At 58.2% G+C, this 17,912-nt stretch overlaps 1 protein-coding gene across 1 annotated transcript; it reads left to right on the top strand.

Annotated features, from left to right (window-relative positions):
• Positions 1-268: 268 nt before the first annotated feature.
• Positions 269-16,833, top strand: kat8 (K(lysine) acetyltransferase 8). Its single transcript, XM_060822306.1, has 11 exons — positions 269-681; positions 3,358-3,432; positions 3,691-3,866; positions 4,806-4,859; positions 9,479-9,643; positions 11,248-11,337; positions 11,879-12,019; positions 12,400-12,493; positions 13,961-14,111; positions 14,700-14,854; positions 15,199-16,833. The coding sequence occupies exons 1-11, from the start codon at positions 285-287 to the stop codon at positions 15,261-15,263; spliced, it is 1,563 nt and encodes a 520-aa protein (XP_060678289.1). The 5' UTR covers positions 269-284; the 3' UTR covers positions 15,264-16,833.
• The last annotated feature ends 1,079 nt before the right edge of the window (positions 16,834-17,912 follow it).

Below are 17,912 nucleotides of genomic sequence, written 5' to 3'. Positions count from 1 at the left end.
GAGGTAGGCGGGGCCATGTAGGCGGATCCACCAATCATCTGTGTTATGTTTGCATATTAGGAGCACGAGGTGGAGGGGCGAGCCTCCACGAGCCATCGGTGTCACGGTTGTATGTTAATAGTGAATGACGTTAAAATGGGCGGGAGCTAAGCGTCGGCAACCACCAATCAGCGGAGTCGGATCGTACGTCAATAAAGGGGGGGAGGCGGTGTCACCAATGCATATCTAATGAGCCGTGACGTCAGCGCGCTGACTGACGGCTGGTGGGGGAAGGGCAGACGGTCATGGCGGCGGTAGCGGCTGCTCAGACTCAGACGGTGATCGGCAGCATCAAGACGGAGGAGATGGAGACCGAGGAGGAGGAGGCGGCTTTCCGCAACGGCATGAAAGTATCCGCCGGCGGTGGCGGCGGCCTGTTGGTCGAAGTGAAGCGAGAGCCCGGCCTCGACGAATCTCCCCCTCCTCCGCCGCCGCCGTCGTCGTCGTCCCGGCAGCAGCGCCGAGGCTCGGAGCCTCCGGAGCGATCGCCACCCGGCGGCGCCGGCCGGCACTGCAGCGGCGGCGCGGGCGCGGGCGCGGGGCAGTCCTCCAGCGCCAACAATCCCCCCGGCGGCCGCGAGCAAGAGGTGACCGTGGAGATCGGAGCCACCTACCTGTGCAGGAGGGCGGACAACAGCTGGCGTGAGCGCTGCTTCCTACATCCTTCCCCACCCCCCAGGAGGACAGCAGCCCCCCAGACACCCCCTGACACGCCGGTCTGCCTCCCGGCACCCTCACGGCTACGGCAGGGGGGCCGTCCGAAGATCTCTCGCCGACCTCCTTTCCCCCCCGGCGTTGCTCGGCCGGAGCCGGGAGCCGGAGCGGCAGCTCCCGACCCCGGGGCGGGATGGCCGCCTCGCCCACCGGCGTCAACCGGGGCGCCCCCTTAGCCCGCCCGCCCGCTGTCGGGTGGGCAAGAGCCGCCGTTTCCCGAATCCAAGGGGTGTCGGAGCCGGCCGGGTCGCTATGTCGTCTGCAGCCCCACCTTCCCCGTCGTCTGCATTCGTCTTCCAAGATTGGATTGGATTACTTGCACTGTGGAAACAGGCCCTTCGGCCCACTAAGTCCGCACCGACCCGCCGAAACGCAACCCACCCAGACCTAACACTAGGTCACCCCTTCACCTAACACTACGGGCAATTTAGCATGGCCGATTCATCCTGACCCGCACATCTTTGGACTGTGGGAGGAAACCGGAGCACCCGGAGGAAACCCACGCAGACACTGGGTGGGGGGAATGTGCAAATTCCACACAGTCAGTTGCCTGAGGCGGGAATTGAACCCGGGTCTCTGGCGCTGTGAGGCAACAGTGCTAGCCACTGTGCCGCCCATAGTACCACTGTGCCACCCATCTTCTGGAGTTGGGTCGGGGATCTGTCAGCGACGCTCTTTCTTTTCCCCTACCCCCGTTCACCCCACCCCCAACCTGGCATTGCTCGCCCAGTCACTGTTTGTGCCCCACCCACCCCACTGAGGGCTACCTGACCAAGCTGGATCACTGTTTTGTCTACGTCCCCTCTCTGTCGGCCTCCCGGTGTCGTCTGGAATCGTTCGGTGATCTCTTTCTCCCCCGCCAACACCAGCCCGTTGCTCGGCTGGAGCTGTCTTCCTTTTCACACCTCCCCGCAATCGATCACCGCCACCTTCTGGGATTCGGCCAGGGATCTCTCGGTGACCTCATCCCTCCCCACCAGCCTCGCTCATCCAGACTGGATCACGTTCCCCTGTTCCCTTGCTTCCGCCACCCCAAAATCAACCCGGCCAGACTCGATTAACGCGGAGGCTGTCAGTCAGAAAGAAATTCAGAAACTTCTTTTCTGAGGAAGGGTCACCCGACCCAAGGCGTTAGCTCTGATTTCTCTCCACGGATGCTGCTAGACCTGCTGAGTTTTTCCCAGCAATATCTGTGTTTTGATTCAGACTCTATCACTTGTCCAAAGCCACACCCACCCAGTATCTACTCCAATCGACAGTGTTGGGGGGAGGAGGGATAGTCCTGTAAACCTTGTTTCTACCCCCCTTCCCTGGCATTGCTGGGAGCCCCGCCCCTTTCAGTTCCCCTGCTGTGCTCGCTGCCTCTGTGGTTGCCTGCTGTCTGTCACCCGGCCTCTGCTACAGGTGGGGGGGGGGAATTCCCCGGAGACCTCCTTTCTCCTCTGGCGTTGCTCCCCACCGTGCCGCGAACGACCCGCCTTGGACGCAATTGAGCTTTCTGAATCCTGAATGTGGGGGGGGGAAGGAGGGGGAGGGGGAGGGGGCGGCATCTCTCAGCGACCTCCTTTTAATCCCGTCCTCTCGACACTGGCCAGGCTTCCACCACGCTCCCACTCCCGATCCATCAAAGGTTCCCAATCGCATCCCCTTGCTTACTTCAGTTGCTGGGCTAACCCTGTTACGTGCCTGTCATTGTTCCCTGTGATCGGAGCCAGCCTTCAAACGATGTTCAACCTAATCTCCTTTTGCTGGCGTCCATTTGGATTGCAGCGGAAAGCGAGGATGGTGGGAGTTGGGTCACTTGCCCTCAGACCCCCCTCTCAGTCCCGCTGTTCCGCCTGCCTTGCTTCTCGTCCCCTGACATACACCTGACCCCACCCCGAAAGCTGGGCAGTTCCCTATTTCATATCCATCAAACAGTTCATGCTTTGTCCCCCTTAACATCTGTCAGTCATCCCTCGGATATTGGCTCCCAACAGGGCTATGGAGTGAGAATGAGAGTGGGGGGCAGTGGGATTAGTTTGGGGACTGATACAGGGCTATGGGGAGAGAGCGGGGAGCAGTGGGATTAGTTTGGGGACAGATACAGGGCTATGGGGAGAGAGCGGGGGGCAGTGGGATTAGTTTGGGGACTGATACAGGGGTATGGGGGGAGAGCGGGGAGCAGTGGGATTAGTTTGGGGACTGATACAGGGCTATGGGGAGAGGGCGGGGACAGTGGGATTAGTTTGGGCACTGTTACATGGCTATGGGGAGAGTGTGGGGGACAGTGGGATTAGTTTGGGGACTGATACAGGGCTATGGGGAGAAAGAGCGGGGGGACAGTGGGATTAGTTTGGCGACTGATACAGGGCTATGGGGAGAGAGTGGGAGGCAGTGGGATTAGTTTAGGGACTGATACAGGGCTATGGGGAGAGAGAGCGGGGGGCAGTGGGATTAGTTTGGGGACTGATACAGGGCTATGGGGAGAGAGAGCGGGGGGCAGTGGGATTAGTTTGGGGACTGATACAGGGCTATGGGGAGAGAGCGCGTTTGTGGGGGGGGGGGGGGGGGGGTCAGTGGGATTACCCAGAAGCTAACGTGCTGACCTTTGCCCTGTTGCAGACTCGGCGGAGGTGATCCAGTCTCGCCTGAACGAGCAGGAAGCCCGCGAGGAGTTTTACGTTCATTACGTGGGCTGTGAGTATCCGATCCACCCCCCCCCCCCCACCCAAATCCCATAACACATGCTCCTGTCAGTACACCGTCCCGTTTGATAAAGATTTGGGGGGTGGGTGTTGGTGGGCAGCACAATGGTCATCTCACTCCGAAGGGGTGGTCTCCCTTTCGGGCTCAGATTTGGATTGGGGGATGTGGGGGTCTGGTGGATGAGCGAAGAGCACAATGCTGTTCTGAACTTTCTTCCCTGCTCCCCGATTTCCCCCCCCCCCCGGGCAGTCAACCGCCGGCTGGACGAATGGGTGGACAAGAACCGCCTGGCGCTGACCAAGACGCTGAAGGAGGCGGTGCAGAAGACCAGCGACCAGTACATGAGCGAGCTGTCCGACCAGCCCGAGCGCAAGATCACCCGCAACCAGAAACGCAAGCACGACGAGATCAACCACATCCAGAAGGTACCGGGCTGGGCCGCGCGCGGCACGCGCTGCCCTCCACCTTGGCGCCCATCCGTCACTCCCACCCCATCGCCGCGCTCCCCAGAAAACTGATGGGTGAGGGTTGAGCCTGGACAGTCCCGCAATTTGGAAACTGGAGGGCGTAGAGAGCGATCGCGGCGGTTTTGTTTTATTATTTACTATTGCCACGTGTACCTGGGTACAGTGAAAAGTTTTTGTTGGGTGTGCAGTACTGACCGATCGCGCCCCACACAAAATGCATTCGGGTCTGAGTACGCGGCGAGGGATACAATGTTCTAGCAGCAGCAGCACAGAGCAAGGTTGACATTTTAAATTTAAAATCTGAGGGGGTCCCTCCAGACGCCGGGGGTGAACAGCGGGGAAGAAGCTGCTCTTGAATCTGTTGGGAAGCTTCTTTCTGATGGGAGAGAGGCAGGAGGGGAGCTTGGTGATGTTGGGTGCCTTCCCGAGGCGTGGCGGTGCTTTCCTGACTGCCATGTCGAGGTGGGTGGACTAGGACAGATTGTCGTGGGCGGAGGGATGTGTAGCTGACTGCTGCCATATACGTTCCTGCAAATCACGCCTGGAAACTGCTAACGTGACTTTGTCTGTCTCACTCTTCCCTTCCTCTGCCCACTCGCTCCTTCCTGTCTGTCTGTCTCTCTCTTGAGCTTGTCTTTTCTCTCTCTTGCGCCCTCACTCTCTGTGTCTCTCCCTGGCGTGCCACCTTTTGCTCTCTTTCCCACCCTCAATCTCTGGCGTTGCCCTCTCTCTTTCATACGCTCTCTCTCTCTCTTTCTTTCTCTTTCTCTCTCTCTTTCTTTCTCTCTCTCTCTCTTTCTTTCTCTCTCCCTCTCTCTCTCTTTCTTTCTCTCTCCCTCTCTCTCTCTTTCTTTCTTTCTTTCTCTCTCTCTCTCTCTCTCTCTCTCTCTGTCTCAGACCTATGCCGAGATGGATCCCACAACAGCAGCGCTGGAGAAGGAACACGAGGCGGTGAGTAACCCATGGCCTCTTGCCACATCTGCGTGCAGAGAACCACAGTTGCCCTTGCCTTCAGTCTCTCTGACCCTTGAGTAATAAGGTCGGGGCCTTTCTCTGAGTGAGCTCGCCAACCTCTGCTTTGTGCAACCGGTTGGAAGCATCCGGAGAAAGACGACTGAGGTGCGGCGTTCTGCCCGCAACGAGAATCTCCTCAGCAGATCTTTCTCCGAGTCGTCTTTCCGTCAGTAACAGCCACCTTCCGTTTCTCCCTGGGTGTCTTTAAAGGGCATTCGAGTTTAAACTCGGAGTACACGTTGTTGACCTGAACTTGAGTAATGCAGCTCTGTGGCTCGGTACTTTAAGTCTCTCATCTTTCAGAATGAACATGTCGGTTTCAGTTCTTTCATGTGTGAATCGCAAAACTTTTTTGAAAGTTACATTCTTAAGTGAACTATAGCAATTGGTGTCATGTTGATCCAGGTAATGCATTTAACATGTGATACAGACAGTCTCTAGACAGCCCAGCTCACAATACTCATTGTGGGTTTCCTCCGGGTGCTCCGGTTTCCTCCCACACTCCAAAGATATGCAAGTTCGGGTGGATTGGCCATGCTAAATTGCCCATGGCCTTCAGGGTTAGGTGGATTAGTCAGGGGTAAACGTAGAGTAATAGGGTTGGGGAATGGGTTTGAGTAGGTCCCTGTTTTGGAGGTTCAGTGTGGACTCGTTGGGCTGAGTAGCCTGTTGCCCCACTGTCGGGGATTCTGCCCCACTGGCTTGAGGCAAGGTTCCGAGTTGTAGACTCCTCCGCCAAGTCGGGATTGAGGGAGAGTTGGCCAAATTCGATAGAAATCGGCTTCGCGGCGGGAGACAGAGGCTGGTGATGGCGGGTTGCTTTTCACACTGCCGGCGATCCACCAGGAGCAGGGCTGGGTCCATTTCTAAGAGACGGCGAGGACCGCTGGGGATCAGAGTCGAGAACGTGGGGCTGGAAAAGTGCAGCAGCATCCGAGCAGCAGGAGAATCGGCGTTTGGGGCACGTTCCCTTTTGTCAGGAATGATGAAGGGCTCTGGCCCGAAACGTCCATTCTCCTGCTCCTTGGATGCTGCCTGACCTGCTGTGCTTTGGGAATCCATGTCTGTTTGTCATTTCTATCACGAGGAGCGACGTCTTCCCCCAGAGAGTGGTGGCTGTGTGGAATGCTCTGCCCCCAGAGGGCAGTGGAGGCCCAGTCTCTGGATTCATTTAAGAAAGAGTTGGATAGAGCTCTCCAGGAGAGTGGAATCAAGGGTTATGGAGATACGGCAGGAACAGGATACTGATTAGGAATGATCAGCCATGATCATACTGAATGGTGGTGCAGGCTCGAAGGGCAGAATGGCCTACTCCTGCACCCATTGTCTGTCAATGATTTGGATGACGATGTCCCAAGGCATTATTCATAAGTCTGTGCTGAGAACGCAAAGGGATCTTGATGAAATGGGATGAAAACAAAACTAGGTGGCCTTCAATCAGGATCAAGGTATCGCATTTTGGTGAAACGCTCAAGGGTAGGGCTTCATACAATGAATGGTTGGGTCTTGAGTAATGTTGTTGAACAGGGACCGCTGGGGTGCAGGTACGTAACTCTGTGAAGTTGGCGTCACAGGCAGACTGGGTAGTGAAGGAGGCGTTTGGCACCATGCCTGTATTGCTCAGATCTGAGTGTCAGGAGTTGGGACGTCCTGTTGAGGTTGTACAGGACATTGGTGAGGCCTCGTCTGGAGTACAGCGTGCAGCTCCGCATGCCCTGTTACAGGAAGGATGTTATTAACCTGGAGAGGATTCACCAGGATGTTTCCGGGAATGGAAAGTGTAAGGTGAGGCTGTTGTTTTTTTCCCCCCACTGGAGGGTAGGTGGTTGAGAAGTCATCTTACGGCGGTTTATAGAGTCTTGGGGGGGGGGGGGGGGATATAGATCGGGCTTTAACGGCAGGGTTTTGTTTCCCTGGGATGGGGGATTTTGAGACGAGGTGGCACTTTTTTTTTGAGGAGAGAGGTTTAAAAAAAAGTCATGAGGGGCAAACGTTTTTAGTGGCGCGCGTGGGTACAGTCGGAACATTTGGCCGAGTCCGTGGATAGGGAGCGTTTTGGAGGGATGTGGGACGAGTTGAGTTTGGGATTATAGCCGACCCAGGCTGGTTGGGCCGAAGGGTCTGAATCCGTGCCGCAAGACCTTCAGGAGAGTTGCGTGTCGGCGGCCCGTGACAATTGACCAGGAGCTGTTCCGAGTGAAGTCGTGGTGTTAGCCCACCGCTGGTGTGTGCTCCCTGAAAAGCTGTGTGTAAAATCAGGGGAAAACCTTTACACCCCAGAGTTATCGGTCTCTGTGACAACCCCCGAACGTCAGGATGTCGCCCTGGCATCACGCTCTGGCTCCCGCTGTTCCCAACCCTCGGATTTTATCACTCCTTCTCTCGAGCGTCTCCCTTCCGCTCCTGATATTCGATGGCAGAGAGAGAGAGACTGAGGGTGTTGCCATCTTTCCTTGCAGAGGTCCTCGTTGTCCCACACACCCTCTCCTCTGAGGGGAGCCCAACCAGGAGCCGTCATTGTGAGGCCGGTGACCTCTGCTCTCCAGGACTTGGGGGGCTGTTCCCCGAGCCAATCAGCCGCCTGTTGCCGGTCGAGTTTGTCGGCGCCGGCCCGCCTCCTTTTCTTGCTCCGTGTTTTTTTTTGCTAATGTCCCTCGAGTTCTGCCGCTACCGAAGCAGCAGTGTAAACACTGCCTCCAGTGAGGGCCGCTGGCTTCCTTTCTCTGTAAAGGAAGTTCTCCGAACTCGGGCCGCGCCCAGAGGTGACGTCGGCTGCAGCCTTCGCCGGGGGTCAGTGGCCGCTTCGCCAGTGCGTCCTGACGGAGGGAGATGCCAGGCTCGGTAGTGCAGCGTTGAGGGGAGTACAGGAGCTGAGGGACTCCAGCGTTCCCCGCACAGCATCATCTGCCAGGCACCTTGTTAAGGAGGGACCCTTCGGTTTACAAATCAAAGCGATGCTACACCTCAACACGTCATTGGTCAGACCACGTGTGTTCAATTCCCGGCACCTTACTTCAGGCAGGAGAGAGAGACAGCAAAGAGATTTACTGGAATGAAACCAGGAATGATCCAAGGAAAGAGGAGTGAAGTTGGGCTTATTCTCCTTCAAGCAGCGAGGATGACTGAGGGGGTTGAACATTGTGACAGGGTCGAGGTGGGTCATGTGTCGCCAACAGTCGGTGTGTCAGCAACTCTGGGATCGCAACAGCAGCAAGAGAGCTCGGAGCGAGATGTGGCGAGACTTCCTTCCTCGGGGGGGGGGAGTGGTTCGGATTTGGAATGTGCCGCCCGGGAGAGTGGTGGAGGCGGCTGCCATTCCAAGGGTTCAAAAGAGACCTGTGTTTGCCAGGGCTGGGAGTGAGAGGGTGACAGAGATGGGCCAGGTTTTCCAGCTCGGGCACGGATACGCTGGGCCAAGTGGCCTCCTGCACCGTCAAATTCCAAACAGTCAGTTTGGACAACTCCTGGAAGGGGGAGGGAGGGAGAGGGGGGAAAGCCAAGAACCCCGGACTGGTCTGGAAATGTGAAGTGTGCTTTCCCTCTCCCCTCGGCCTTTGACAGACCTGCCAAGCTCCTCGCTGTCCATTGATCTCCCAAGCACTCTGCAGGCTGTCGAAAGGGTTTCCGATGCCTTCCTCCCTTTTGGTGTGTTCGTTCTGCCTCTGAGCACAGTGACAGGCCGTGAGGCAGGGAGACCCGGAGTTAGGGTGCGGTGCAGGCTTGCCTGGGTCGTGTCGAGAGTTGCTGGGGCCACGTCTGTAACGCGGTGGTCAACGTTCCTTCCCGTATCTGACAGCTGAGGAGGTTCTTCCTTCCCATATTGGTCAGGGCATGGACTGTCGGAGTTGGGAGGTCGTGTTGGGGCTGGACGGGGCATCAGTTAGGCCCCTTTTGGGATTACTGTGTGCAATTCTGGTCTCCTTCCAGGAAGGATCTTGTCAAACTCGATAGGATTCAGCAAACGATATTTGAGGGTTTGAGCTACAGGGAGAGGCTGAATTCGGTGGGGCTGTGTTCCCTGGACTGTTGGAGGCTGCGGGGGTGACCTTATCGAGGTTTATAAAATCATGGGGAACATGGATGGGGTAAATAAACGAGGTCTTTTCCCCCCTGGGGTGGGGGAGACTGAGGGGGTGACCTTATAGAGGTTTATAACATCATGAGGGGGACATGGATAGGGTAAATAGACAAGGTCTTTTCCCCCTGGGGTGGGGTGGGGGAGAGTCCAGAACTCGAGGGGGAGAGGGGAAAGATTGAAAAGGGGTAACGTTTCCCCCCAGAGGGTGGTGGGTGTGTGGGAGGGGCTGCCAGAGGAAGTGGTGGGGGCTGGGGGCAATGCCAACATTGAAAAGGGGGATGGGGAGGGGAACAGGAAGGGTTTAGAGGGAGAGGGGCCAAGTGCTGGTAAACGGGGGACTGGGTTAGGTTAGGGATATCCGGGTCAGCACGGACGGGGTGGGGCCGAAGGGTCTGTATCCGTGCTGTCCAGCTCTGTGACAGTGAGCAGGTGTCAGTGTCTGTCTGTTCCCTCCCCTCCCCTCCTCGGTCACCCTTAGATCACCAAGGTGAAGTACGTGGATAAGATCCAGATTGGGAATTACGAGATCGATGCCTGGTATTTCTCGCCATTCCCCGAGGATTATGGGAAGCAGCCGAAGCTCTGGGTGTGCGAGTATTGTCTCAAGTACATGAAGTTCGAGAGGACGTACCGTTTCCACTTGGTAAGCCGGTAGCGCTGAACCGCCCCTCCCCTCCCCCTCCCCCTCCCCCTCCCCCGGGGGTAAGACCCGACTGACTGGAATCTTTGGGGGATGGGATCCGTTGTGAGACTGCCCCCCCCAACATTCACCCCTCAGGGCAGAAAATATGGCTCACTCTGCTCAACTGTTTTGTCTCTCTCTCCCTTTATCATTCTTCCTTGCTCTCTCTCTCTGTCTGTGTTTCCAATAACAATAATTCCAGCACAGAAACAGACCCTTCGGCCCCTCCACGTCTGTGCTGACCCAGATCCTCTGTCGAAACCTGTCGCCTATTTTCTAAGCGTCTTCTATGACGCAATCGTTGTGCACCTCCCCTCCCCCTCCCCCCCCCTTTCAGGGTCCAATGAACCTGGACGCCCAGATCTCTCTGTGCATCACTTTTTCCCAGGGCTTTTCCATTCAGTGTAGAACTGCATCGACCCAAAATGCATCCCCTCTCCTTTGCCTGGACTGAACTCTGCTGGAAATGTGGCGCTGGAAAAGCGCAGCAGGTCAGGCAGCGTCCAAGGGACGGGAGATTCGACGTTTCGGGCACAAGCCGTTCTTCAGGAATGCTGCCTGACCTGCTGCGCTTTTCCAGCAACACATTTTCAGGCTCTGATCTCCAGCATCTGCAGTCCTCCCTTTCCCCTGGATTGAACTCCGTCTGCCATTTCTCAGGCTTTATATATATCTCACAAACAGCAGTGGTCCCAGCACGGATCCCTGTGGAACAACACTGGTCACAGCTCTCCATCTTGACAAACTCCCTTCCATCACTGCTCTCTGTCTCCCGTCGCCCAGCCACTTCTCGATCCATTCAGCTCGTACACCCTGGACCCTAGTGCGACATCACTTCGTCCATCACGGGGGAGCCTTATCAAACACCTTCCTGAAGTCCGTGTATGTGACATCTACAGCCCTTCCCTCATCAATCACTCCCTCAAAGAATTCTATTAGGTGTATAAGACATGACCTTCCCTGCTGCCTGTTATTGAGAAGCCCATTCTCTTCCAAGTGTAAATAGGTCCTATCCCTCAGTATCTTCCCCAGCAGCTTCCCTGTCACTGACCGCTGGCTGACCGGTCTGGAATTACCTGGATTATCCCTGCTTCCGGTCTGAAACAAGGGGGCAACGTTAGCAATTCTCCACTCCTCCAGGACCTCGCCCGTGTTCGAGGATGCTGCAAAGATATCTGTTCAGGCCCCAGCTATTTCCCCTCTCGCTTCCCTACGCAACTTGGGATAGTTCCCACCCGGCCCTGGGGATTTGTCCACCTTTAATGCCTTTCAGAATCTTCCACCCTCCTTCTGCCGACTTGACCTGGAGAGATCAAACATCTATCCCTCTCCTCGGTGAATACTGACACAGAGTACTCATTAAGAGTCTCACCCATTTGCTCTGACTCTGCGCATAACTTCCCTCCTCTGTCCAAGAGTGGGCCAACCCTATCCCGAGTAACCCTCTCACTCCTTCTATATGAATAAAAGGCTTTTGGGGTTTACCGTAACTCAGCGCACAAAGGCTATCTCATGACCTGTTTGAGCCCCCTCATTGTCTATCTCTCTCTCTCCCTCCCCAACAGTCACAGTGCCAATGGCGACAGCCACCCGGGAAAGAGATCTATCGCAAAACCAACATCTCTGTGTATGAGGTGGACGGGCGAGACCACAAGGTGAGGGCACATGGGGCAGGCAGAGGGGCTGATGGGAGGGATTAACACCCTGTGCTGGGGGTGGATCAACCAATCAGCATGGGGGATTCACTGAGGGGAGGTTGGCACTGCCCTGAGAGAGATACACGCTGTTCTCTCTCTCTCACACACACACACACACACACACACACACACACACACACACACACACAGCCCAGGGACTGCACTGAGGGAGTGTGGGCACTGTTCACTCTCTCACACACAGCCCAGGGCCTGCCCTAGCCCCGAGGGAGCGTGGGCACTGTATATATACACACGCACGCACACATCCCGCACACACACCCCACGCACACACACAGCCCAGGGGCTGCACTGAGGGAGTGTGGGCACTGTATATACACACACTGCCCAGGGACAGCACTGAGGGAGTGTGGGCACTGTTCACTCTCTCTCACACACACACTGCCCAGGGCCTGCCCTCGCCCTGTGGGAGTGTGGGCACTGTCCCACTATGCTTGTTTGGTGGTTAATGTTAGCCCCCTCTGTCTCCCCCCTTCCCCAGATATACTGCCAGAACCTGTGCCTGCTGGCCAAGCTGTTCCTCGACCACAAGACCCTCTACTTTGACGTGGAACCTTTTGTTTTCTACATCCTGACCGAGGTGGACCGACACGGGGCGCACATCGTGGGCTACTTCTCCAAGGTCAGGAGCAGGGATCTCCGGGAAAGGAGGGGCTGAGAAAAATCCCTCTTTCCTGCTCGGCAGTCACCTCCGGGGGCGCTCTGGGTCCGCGTACCCCTCTGTCGCGTGCCCTGGTGTCCCAGGTCTCTCTTCATCGGCCCTTCGAGGGTGACCTCTGACTTCCTTCACTCGGTTTCCATCTGCAAATGCTGGGGAGCAACCAGCCGGAGAGATCACACGTGGATCGGGAACACGCCGGGTTTCGAGGGAGGGACGAAGGTGTGGGGAGGGCGGGGGTGGGCCTCCGTCGCGAGCAGGTTCAGGGGCGGGTACTGGGCGGACGGGCGCACCCAAGGGCTCGATCGTCAACTCACCACCAGTGCTCTCTGTCTCTCGCACAGGAGAAGGAGTCTCCCGATGGGAATAACGTCGCCTGTATTTTAACCCTCCCTCCGTATCAGCGCAGGGGCTACGGAAAATTCCTCATTGCGTTCAGTAAGTGAGGGTATCCATGGATAATCTCGCCGCTGGTGTCTCATCCTGTTCCCAGCCCACCCTCGGGAAAGGTGTCTGACTCCTCTCTGCTTGATGTTCAATGGTGTTACCGTCACTGAATCCCCCTCCCTCCCCCCCACCATCAACATCCTGGGGCTTCCCATTGAGCAGAAACAGACCCGGACCCAATCCCATATCAATCCTGTGACTACCAGAGCAGGGTCAGAGGCTGGGAACCCTGCAGCGAGGAACTCCCCCCTCATGGGTTCCCATTGAGCAGAAACTGAATCCTGACCCTACACGTCACTCCAGACCCAGCGCCCTGACCCTGTCCCTGTCCCTACACGTCACTCCAGACCCAGCGCCCTGACCCTGTCCCTGTCCCTACACGTCACTCCAGACCCAGCGCCCTGGCCCTGTCCCTGACCCTACACGTCACTCCAGACCCAGCGCCCTGGCCCTGTCCCTGTCCCTACACGTCACTCCAGACCCAGCGCCCTGTCCCTGTCCCTGACCCTACACGTCACTCCAGACCTAGCGCTCTGTCCCTGACCCTGACCCTACACGTCACTCCAGACCCAGCGCCCTGTCCCTGTCCCTGACCCTACACGTCACTCCAGACCCAGCGCTCTGTCCCTGTCCCTGACCCTGACCCTACACGTCACTCCAGACCCAGCGCCCTGTCCCTGTCCCTGACCCTACACGTCACTCCAGACCCAGCGCCCTGTCCCTGTCCCTGACCCTGACCCTACACGTCACTCCAGACCTAGCGCTCTGTCCCTGACCCTGACCCTACACGTCACTCCAGACCCAGCGCCCTGTCCCTGTCCCTGACCCTACACGTCACTCCAGACCCAGCGCCCTGTCCCTGACCCTACACGTCACTCCAGACCCAGCGCCCTGTCCCTGTCCCTGACCCTACACGTCACTCCAGACCTAGTGCCCTGTCCCTGACCCTGACCCTACACGTCACTCCAGACCCAGCGCCCTGTCCCTGACCCTACACGTCACTCCAGACCCAGCGCTCTGTCCCTGACCCTGACCCTACACGTCACTCCAGACCCAGCACCCTGTCCCTGTCCCTGTCCCTGACCTGACTCCTCACACAGACCTGTGCCTCTATCTGAATTTCCGACTGACAGTAAATGCTGTGCTGGCTAGCGCTGTCTCAGTCCCAGATTTGTACACTTTTTGTTTTAAAAACCCACATGCTCTCGGATGTGCTCTCACACATTCCATCTCACACTCCAGTGAGGAATCGAATGAGAGGTGCAGGTGGGATTTGAGAGAGTGACGGGGTTTAGAACTAAGGTTGCTGTCTTCTGTACTGCGTTAAGGTACCTCGTCTCACGTATGTGTTTTTTCCTCCTGCACCACCACCACCACCACCCCCCAACCCTCTCGATTTCTTTCCTCACCGACCCCTCATTCCACCCCCCCTCCCCTCGCCATTCCCTCCAAACTCAGGCTATGAGCTGTCCAAGTTGGAGAGCACTGTCGGCTCTCCGGAAAAGCCCCTTTCCGACCTCGGCAAGCTCAGCTACCGCAGCTACTGGTCCTGGGTCCTGCTGGAGATCCTGCGGGATTTCCGGGGCACACTCTCCATCAAAGATCTCAGGTCAGTACCCTCCGAGGGAGCCCCGCGCTGCGGGAGGGTCAGCGCCGAGGGAGCCCCGCGCTGCGGGAGGGTCAGCGCCGAGGGAGCCCCGCGCTGCGGGAGGGTCAGCGCCGAGGGAGCCCCGCGCTGCGGGAGGGTCAGCGCCGAGGGAGCGCCGCGCTGCGGGAGGGTCAGCGCCGAGGGAGCGCCGCGCTGCGGGAGGGTCAGCGCCGAGGGAGCCCCGCGCTGCGGGAGGGTCAGCGCCGAGGGAGCCCCGCGCTGCGGGAGGGTCAGCGCCGAGGGAGCGCCGCGCTGCGGGAGGGTCAGCGCCGAGGGAGCGCCGCGCTGCGGGAGGGTCAGCGCCGAGGGAGCGCCGCGCTGCGGGAGGGTCAGCGCCGAGGGAGCGCCGCGCTGCGGGAGGGTCAGCGCCGAGGGAGCGCCGCGCTGCGGGAGGGTCAGCGCCGAGGGAGCGCCGCGCTGCGGGAGGGTCAGCGCCGAGGGAGCCCCGCACTGTGGGGGGGTCAGCGCCGAGGGAGCTCCGCGCTGCGGGAGGGATGAGTGTTAGTGTGACGCTGGTTCAGTCTCTCTGTCAGTGTTCTGCTGTTACAGTCAGATGACCAGCATTACCCAGAATGACATCATCAGCACGCTACAGTCCCTCAACATGGTGAAATACTGGAAGGGCCAGCATGTGATCTGTGTCACCCCCAAACTGGTGGAGGAACATCTCAAAAGTGCCCAGTATAAGAAGCCTCCGATTACAGGTACATCTCGGCGCCCTCCTTCCATCCCTCCCACCCACGGCTGGGGGTCATGGTGCATCAACGCACTGTCCTTTCCACCCCTCTCTCTCTGGGACCGGGGTGTGTTAGATACACTGTCCATTCCTCTCTCTCTGTCTCTCTCTCTCTCTCTCTCTGTCTCTCTCTCTCTCTCTGTGTGTCTCTCTCTCTCTCTCTCTCTCTGGGACCGGGGTGTGTTAGGTACACTGTCCTCGCTCTCTCTCTCTCTGTTTCTCTCCCCCCCTCTCTCTGGGCCTGGGAGTTCTGGTTTACACAACACCACTAACCCTGTGTTTTCTCTGTGTCGTGTTCCCTGTCTCTCCCAGTTGACTCGATCTGTCTGAAATGGGCCCCACCCAAACACAAGCAGCTCAAGCTCTCCAAGAAATGATTGGTGTGAGTTGGCTGGCAGGAGGAGGAGAAGGAGGAGGAGGAATACTCTGAGATGGAGACCGAGCGGGGACAGTCAATCACATTTCCAACTGGGGCTCATCCGCACCACGCGGGCCAGGGGGGCGGCCAGGAGAACGGACATGGCAGAGACACAGCCCCCGCCCCCCTCCCAATCATCGCTGCCATTCCCCACCCCTGTGAACAGCAGTGTGGGGAACCGGGATCAACACTGGCTCACTCAAACCTGTGTGGGTGGGTGAGAGAGGGTGTGACGGTGTCTGTGTGAGACTGAGTGTGCAAGGGTGCCTCTGAGAGAGACTGGGAGAGAGTGTGCGAGGTTGTCTGGGAGTGAGTGTGCGAGGATGCCTGTGAGCGAGACGGGGAGTGAGTGTGCGAGGGTCCCTGTGTGCGAGAGACTGGGAGCGAGTGTGTGAGGGTCCCTGTGTGCGAGAGACTGGGAGCGAGTGTGTGAGGGTCCCTGTGTGCGAGAGACTGGGAGCGAGTGTGTGAGGGTCCCTGTGTGCGAGAGACTGGGAGCGAGTGTGTGAGGGTGTCTGTGAGAGACTGGGAGCGAGTGTGCGAGGGTGTCTGAGAGACTGGGAGCGAGTGTGTGAGGGTGCCTGTGTGCGAGAGACTGGGAGCGAGTGTGTGAGGGTGCCTGTGTGCGAGAGACTGGGAGCGAGTGTGCGAGGGAGTCAGAGAGAGACTGGGAGCGAGTGTGTGAGGGTGCCTGAGAGAGAGACTGGGAGCGAGGGTGCGAGTGTGCGAGGGTGCCTGTGTGCGAGAGACTGGGAGCGAGTGTGCGAGGGAGTCTGAGAGAGAGACTGGGAGCGAGTGTGTGAGGGTCCCTGTGTGCGAGAGACTGGGAGCGAGTGTGTGAGGGTCCCTGTGTGCGAGAGACTGGGAGCGAGTGTGCGAGGGAGTCTGAGAGGGAGACTGGGAGCGAGTGTGCGAGAGACTGGGAGCGAGTGTGCGAGGGAGTCTGAGAGGGAGACTGGGAGCGAGTGAGAGAGAGACTGTGTGCAAGGGTGCCTGTGAGAGAGACTGGGAGCGAGTGAGAGAGAGACTGGGTGCGAGGGTACCTGTGAGAAAAACTGGGAGTGAGTGTGTGAGGGTGCCTGTGAGAGACTGGGAGCGAGTGTGTGAGGGTGCCTGTGAGAGAGACTGGGAGCGAGTGTGTGAGGGAGTGAGTGTGCGAGGGTACCTGTGAGAGACAAGGAGGGAGTGTGTGAGGGTGAGGCCGGGAGAGGGACGGGGAGCGAGGGTGAGGCCGGGAGAGGGTACGTGTGTGTGTGTGTGTGTGTCAGACAGGAGTAGGTGTGTGAGTCAGTGTCAGTGTAGCATTGAGCACCTTTCACAGTGTGTACATCTGCCAACACCTGAAGGACCCAGCTCGGGACATCAAAGGGCCAGGCTAGAAAACACCAGAGAGGCTTGGATCGTGGTTTCTGGTCACTTTATCAGCAATGGCTCTCAGCTTGAGCGTCCGGGCACCCAGCTACACATTCTCATTTCGGCGGTTCTGTTGTTATTGTTTAATGTTAGAATAAATGCTTTGTCTTTTCATATCCTTCCTCGCCAGTGCCAGAATGCTTTATCCAGAGGGTCAGCGCCAAGGGAGTGGTCAGCACCGAGGGGAGCCCCGCGCTGTGGGAGGGTCAGGGCCGAGGGAGCCCCGCGCTGTGGGAGGGTCAGGGCCGAGGGAGCCCCGCGCTGTGGGAGGGTCAGGGCCGAGGGAGCCCCGCGCTGTGGGAGGGTCAGGGCCGAGGGAGCCCCGCGCTGTGGGAGGGTCAGGGCCGAGGGAGCCCCGCGCTGTGGGAGGGTCAGGGCCGAGGGAGCCCCGCGCTGTGGGAGGGTCAGGGCCGAGGGAGCCCCGCGCTGTGGGAGGGTCAGGGCCGAGGGAGCCCCGCGCTGTGGGAGGGTCAGGGCCGAGGGAGCCCCGCGCTGTGGGAGGGTCAGGGCCGAGGGAGCCCCGCGCTGTGGGAGGGTCAGGGCCGAGGGAGCCCCGCGCTGTGGGAGGGTCAGGGCCGAGGGAGCCCCGCGCTGTGGGAGGGTCAGGGCCGAGGGAGCCCCGCGCTGTGGGAGGGTCAGGGCCGAGGGAGCCCCGCGCTGTGGGAGGGTCAGGGCCGAGGGAGCCCCGCGCTGTGGGAGGGTCAGGGCCGAGGGAGCCCCGCGCTGTGGGAGGGTCAGCAATTAATGGGGCCTTCCTACTGGCTGAACTAAATAAAGAGCTTATTCCTCACATTCCCTCCACTCCTCATTCGTTCTCCCTTACAATCAACACCCTGGGGGTTTGCATTGAGAGAGAATCTAACCATTCCCCCCCCCTTGATATTCAATGGTATGACCGTCACTGAATCCCCCCCTTTCCCCTCCCCCCACTATCAACATCCTGGAGTATTCCCACTGAGAGAGAATCTAACCATCCTGCTCAATTTAAAACCAGCAACACACAACATAATGTATCCCTGCAATCATCTGTGAAAATTCGACAGATCAAGACCTAATTAAAGTAACTATAATCAATTTTATTTCCTAAAAGTCTAATAGAGAATAATTAACAAACAATTATTTACAACTCCTTCCTCTCACCTATCTTTTTGACCTTCTCCCTTGTATAATACTCGTCCGATAACCCCGCCCCCCC

The sequence above is a fragment of the Hemiscyllium ocellatum genome, assembly GCF_020745735.1.
Source record: "Hemiscyllium ocellatum isolate sHemOce1 chromosome 41 unlocalized genomic scaffold, sHemOce1.pat.X.cur. SUPER_41_unloc_9, whole genome shotgun sequence".
Classification (NCBI taxonomy): domain Eukaryota; kingdom Metazoa; phylum Chordata; class Chondrichthyes; order Orectolobiformes; family Hemiscylliidae; genus Hemiscyllium; species Hemiscyllium ocellatum.
This window is presented reverse-complemented; position numbering and strand designations above follow the sequence as displayed.

Excerpts from the sequence above, each read along its gene's own strand:
- kat8 (XM_060822306.1), top strand. The coding sequence starts at position 285 with ATGGCGGCGGTAGCGGCTGCTCAGACTCAGACGGTGATCGGCAGCATC. Across the intron at positions 12,020-12,399 it reads TCGTGGGCTACTTCTCCAAG|GAGAAGGAGTCTCCCGATGG; the intron begins GTCAGGAGCAGG and ends TCTCTCGCACAG. Across the intron at positions 14,855-15,198 it reads TAAGAAGCCTCCGATTACAG|TTGACTCGATCTGTCTGAAA; the intron begins GTACATCTCGGC and ends TGTCTCTCCCAG.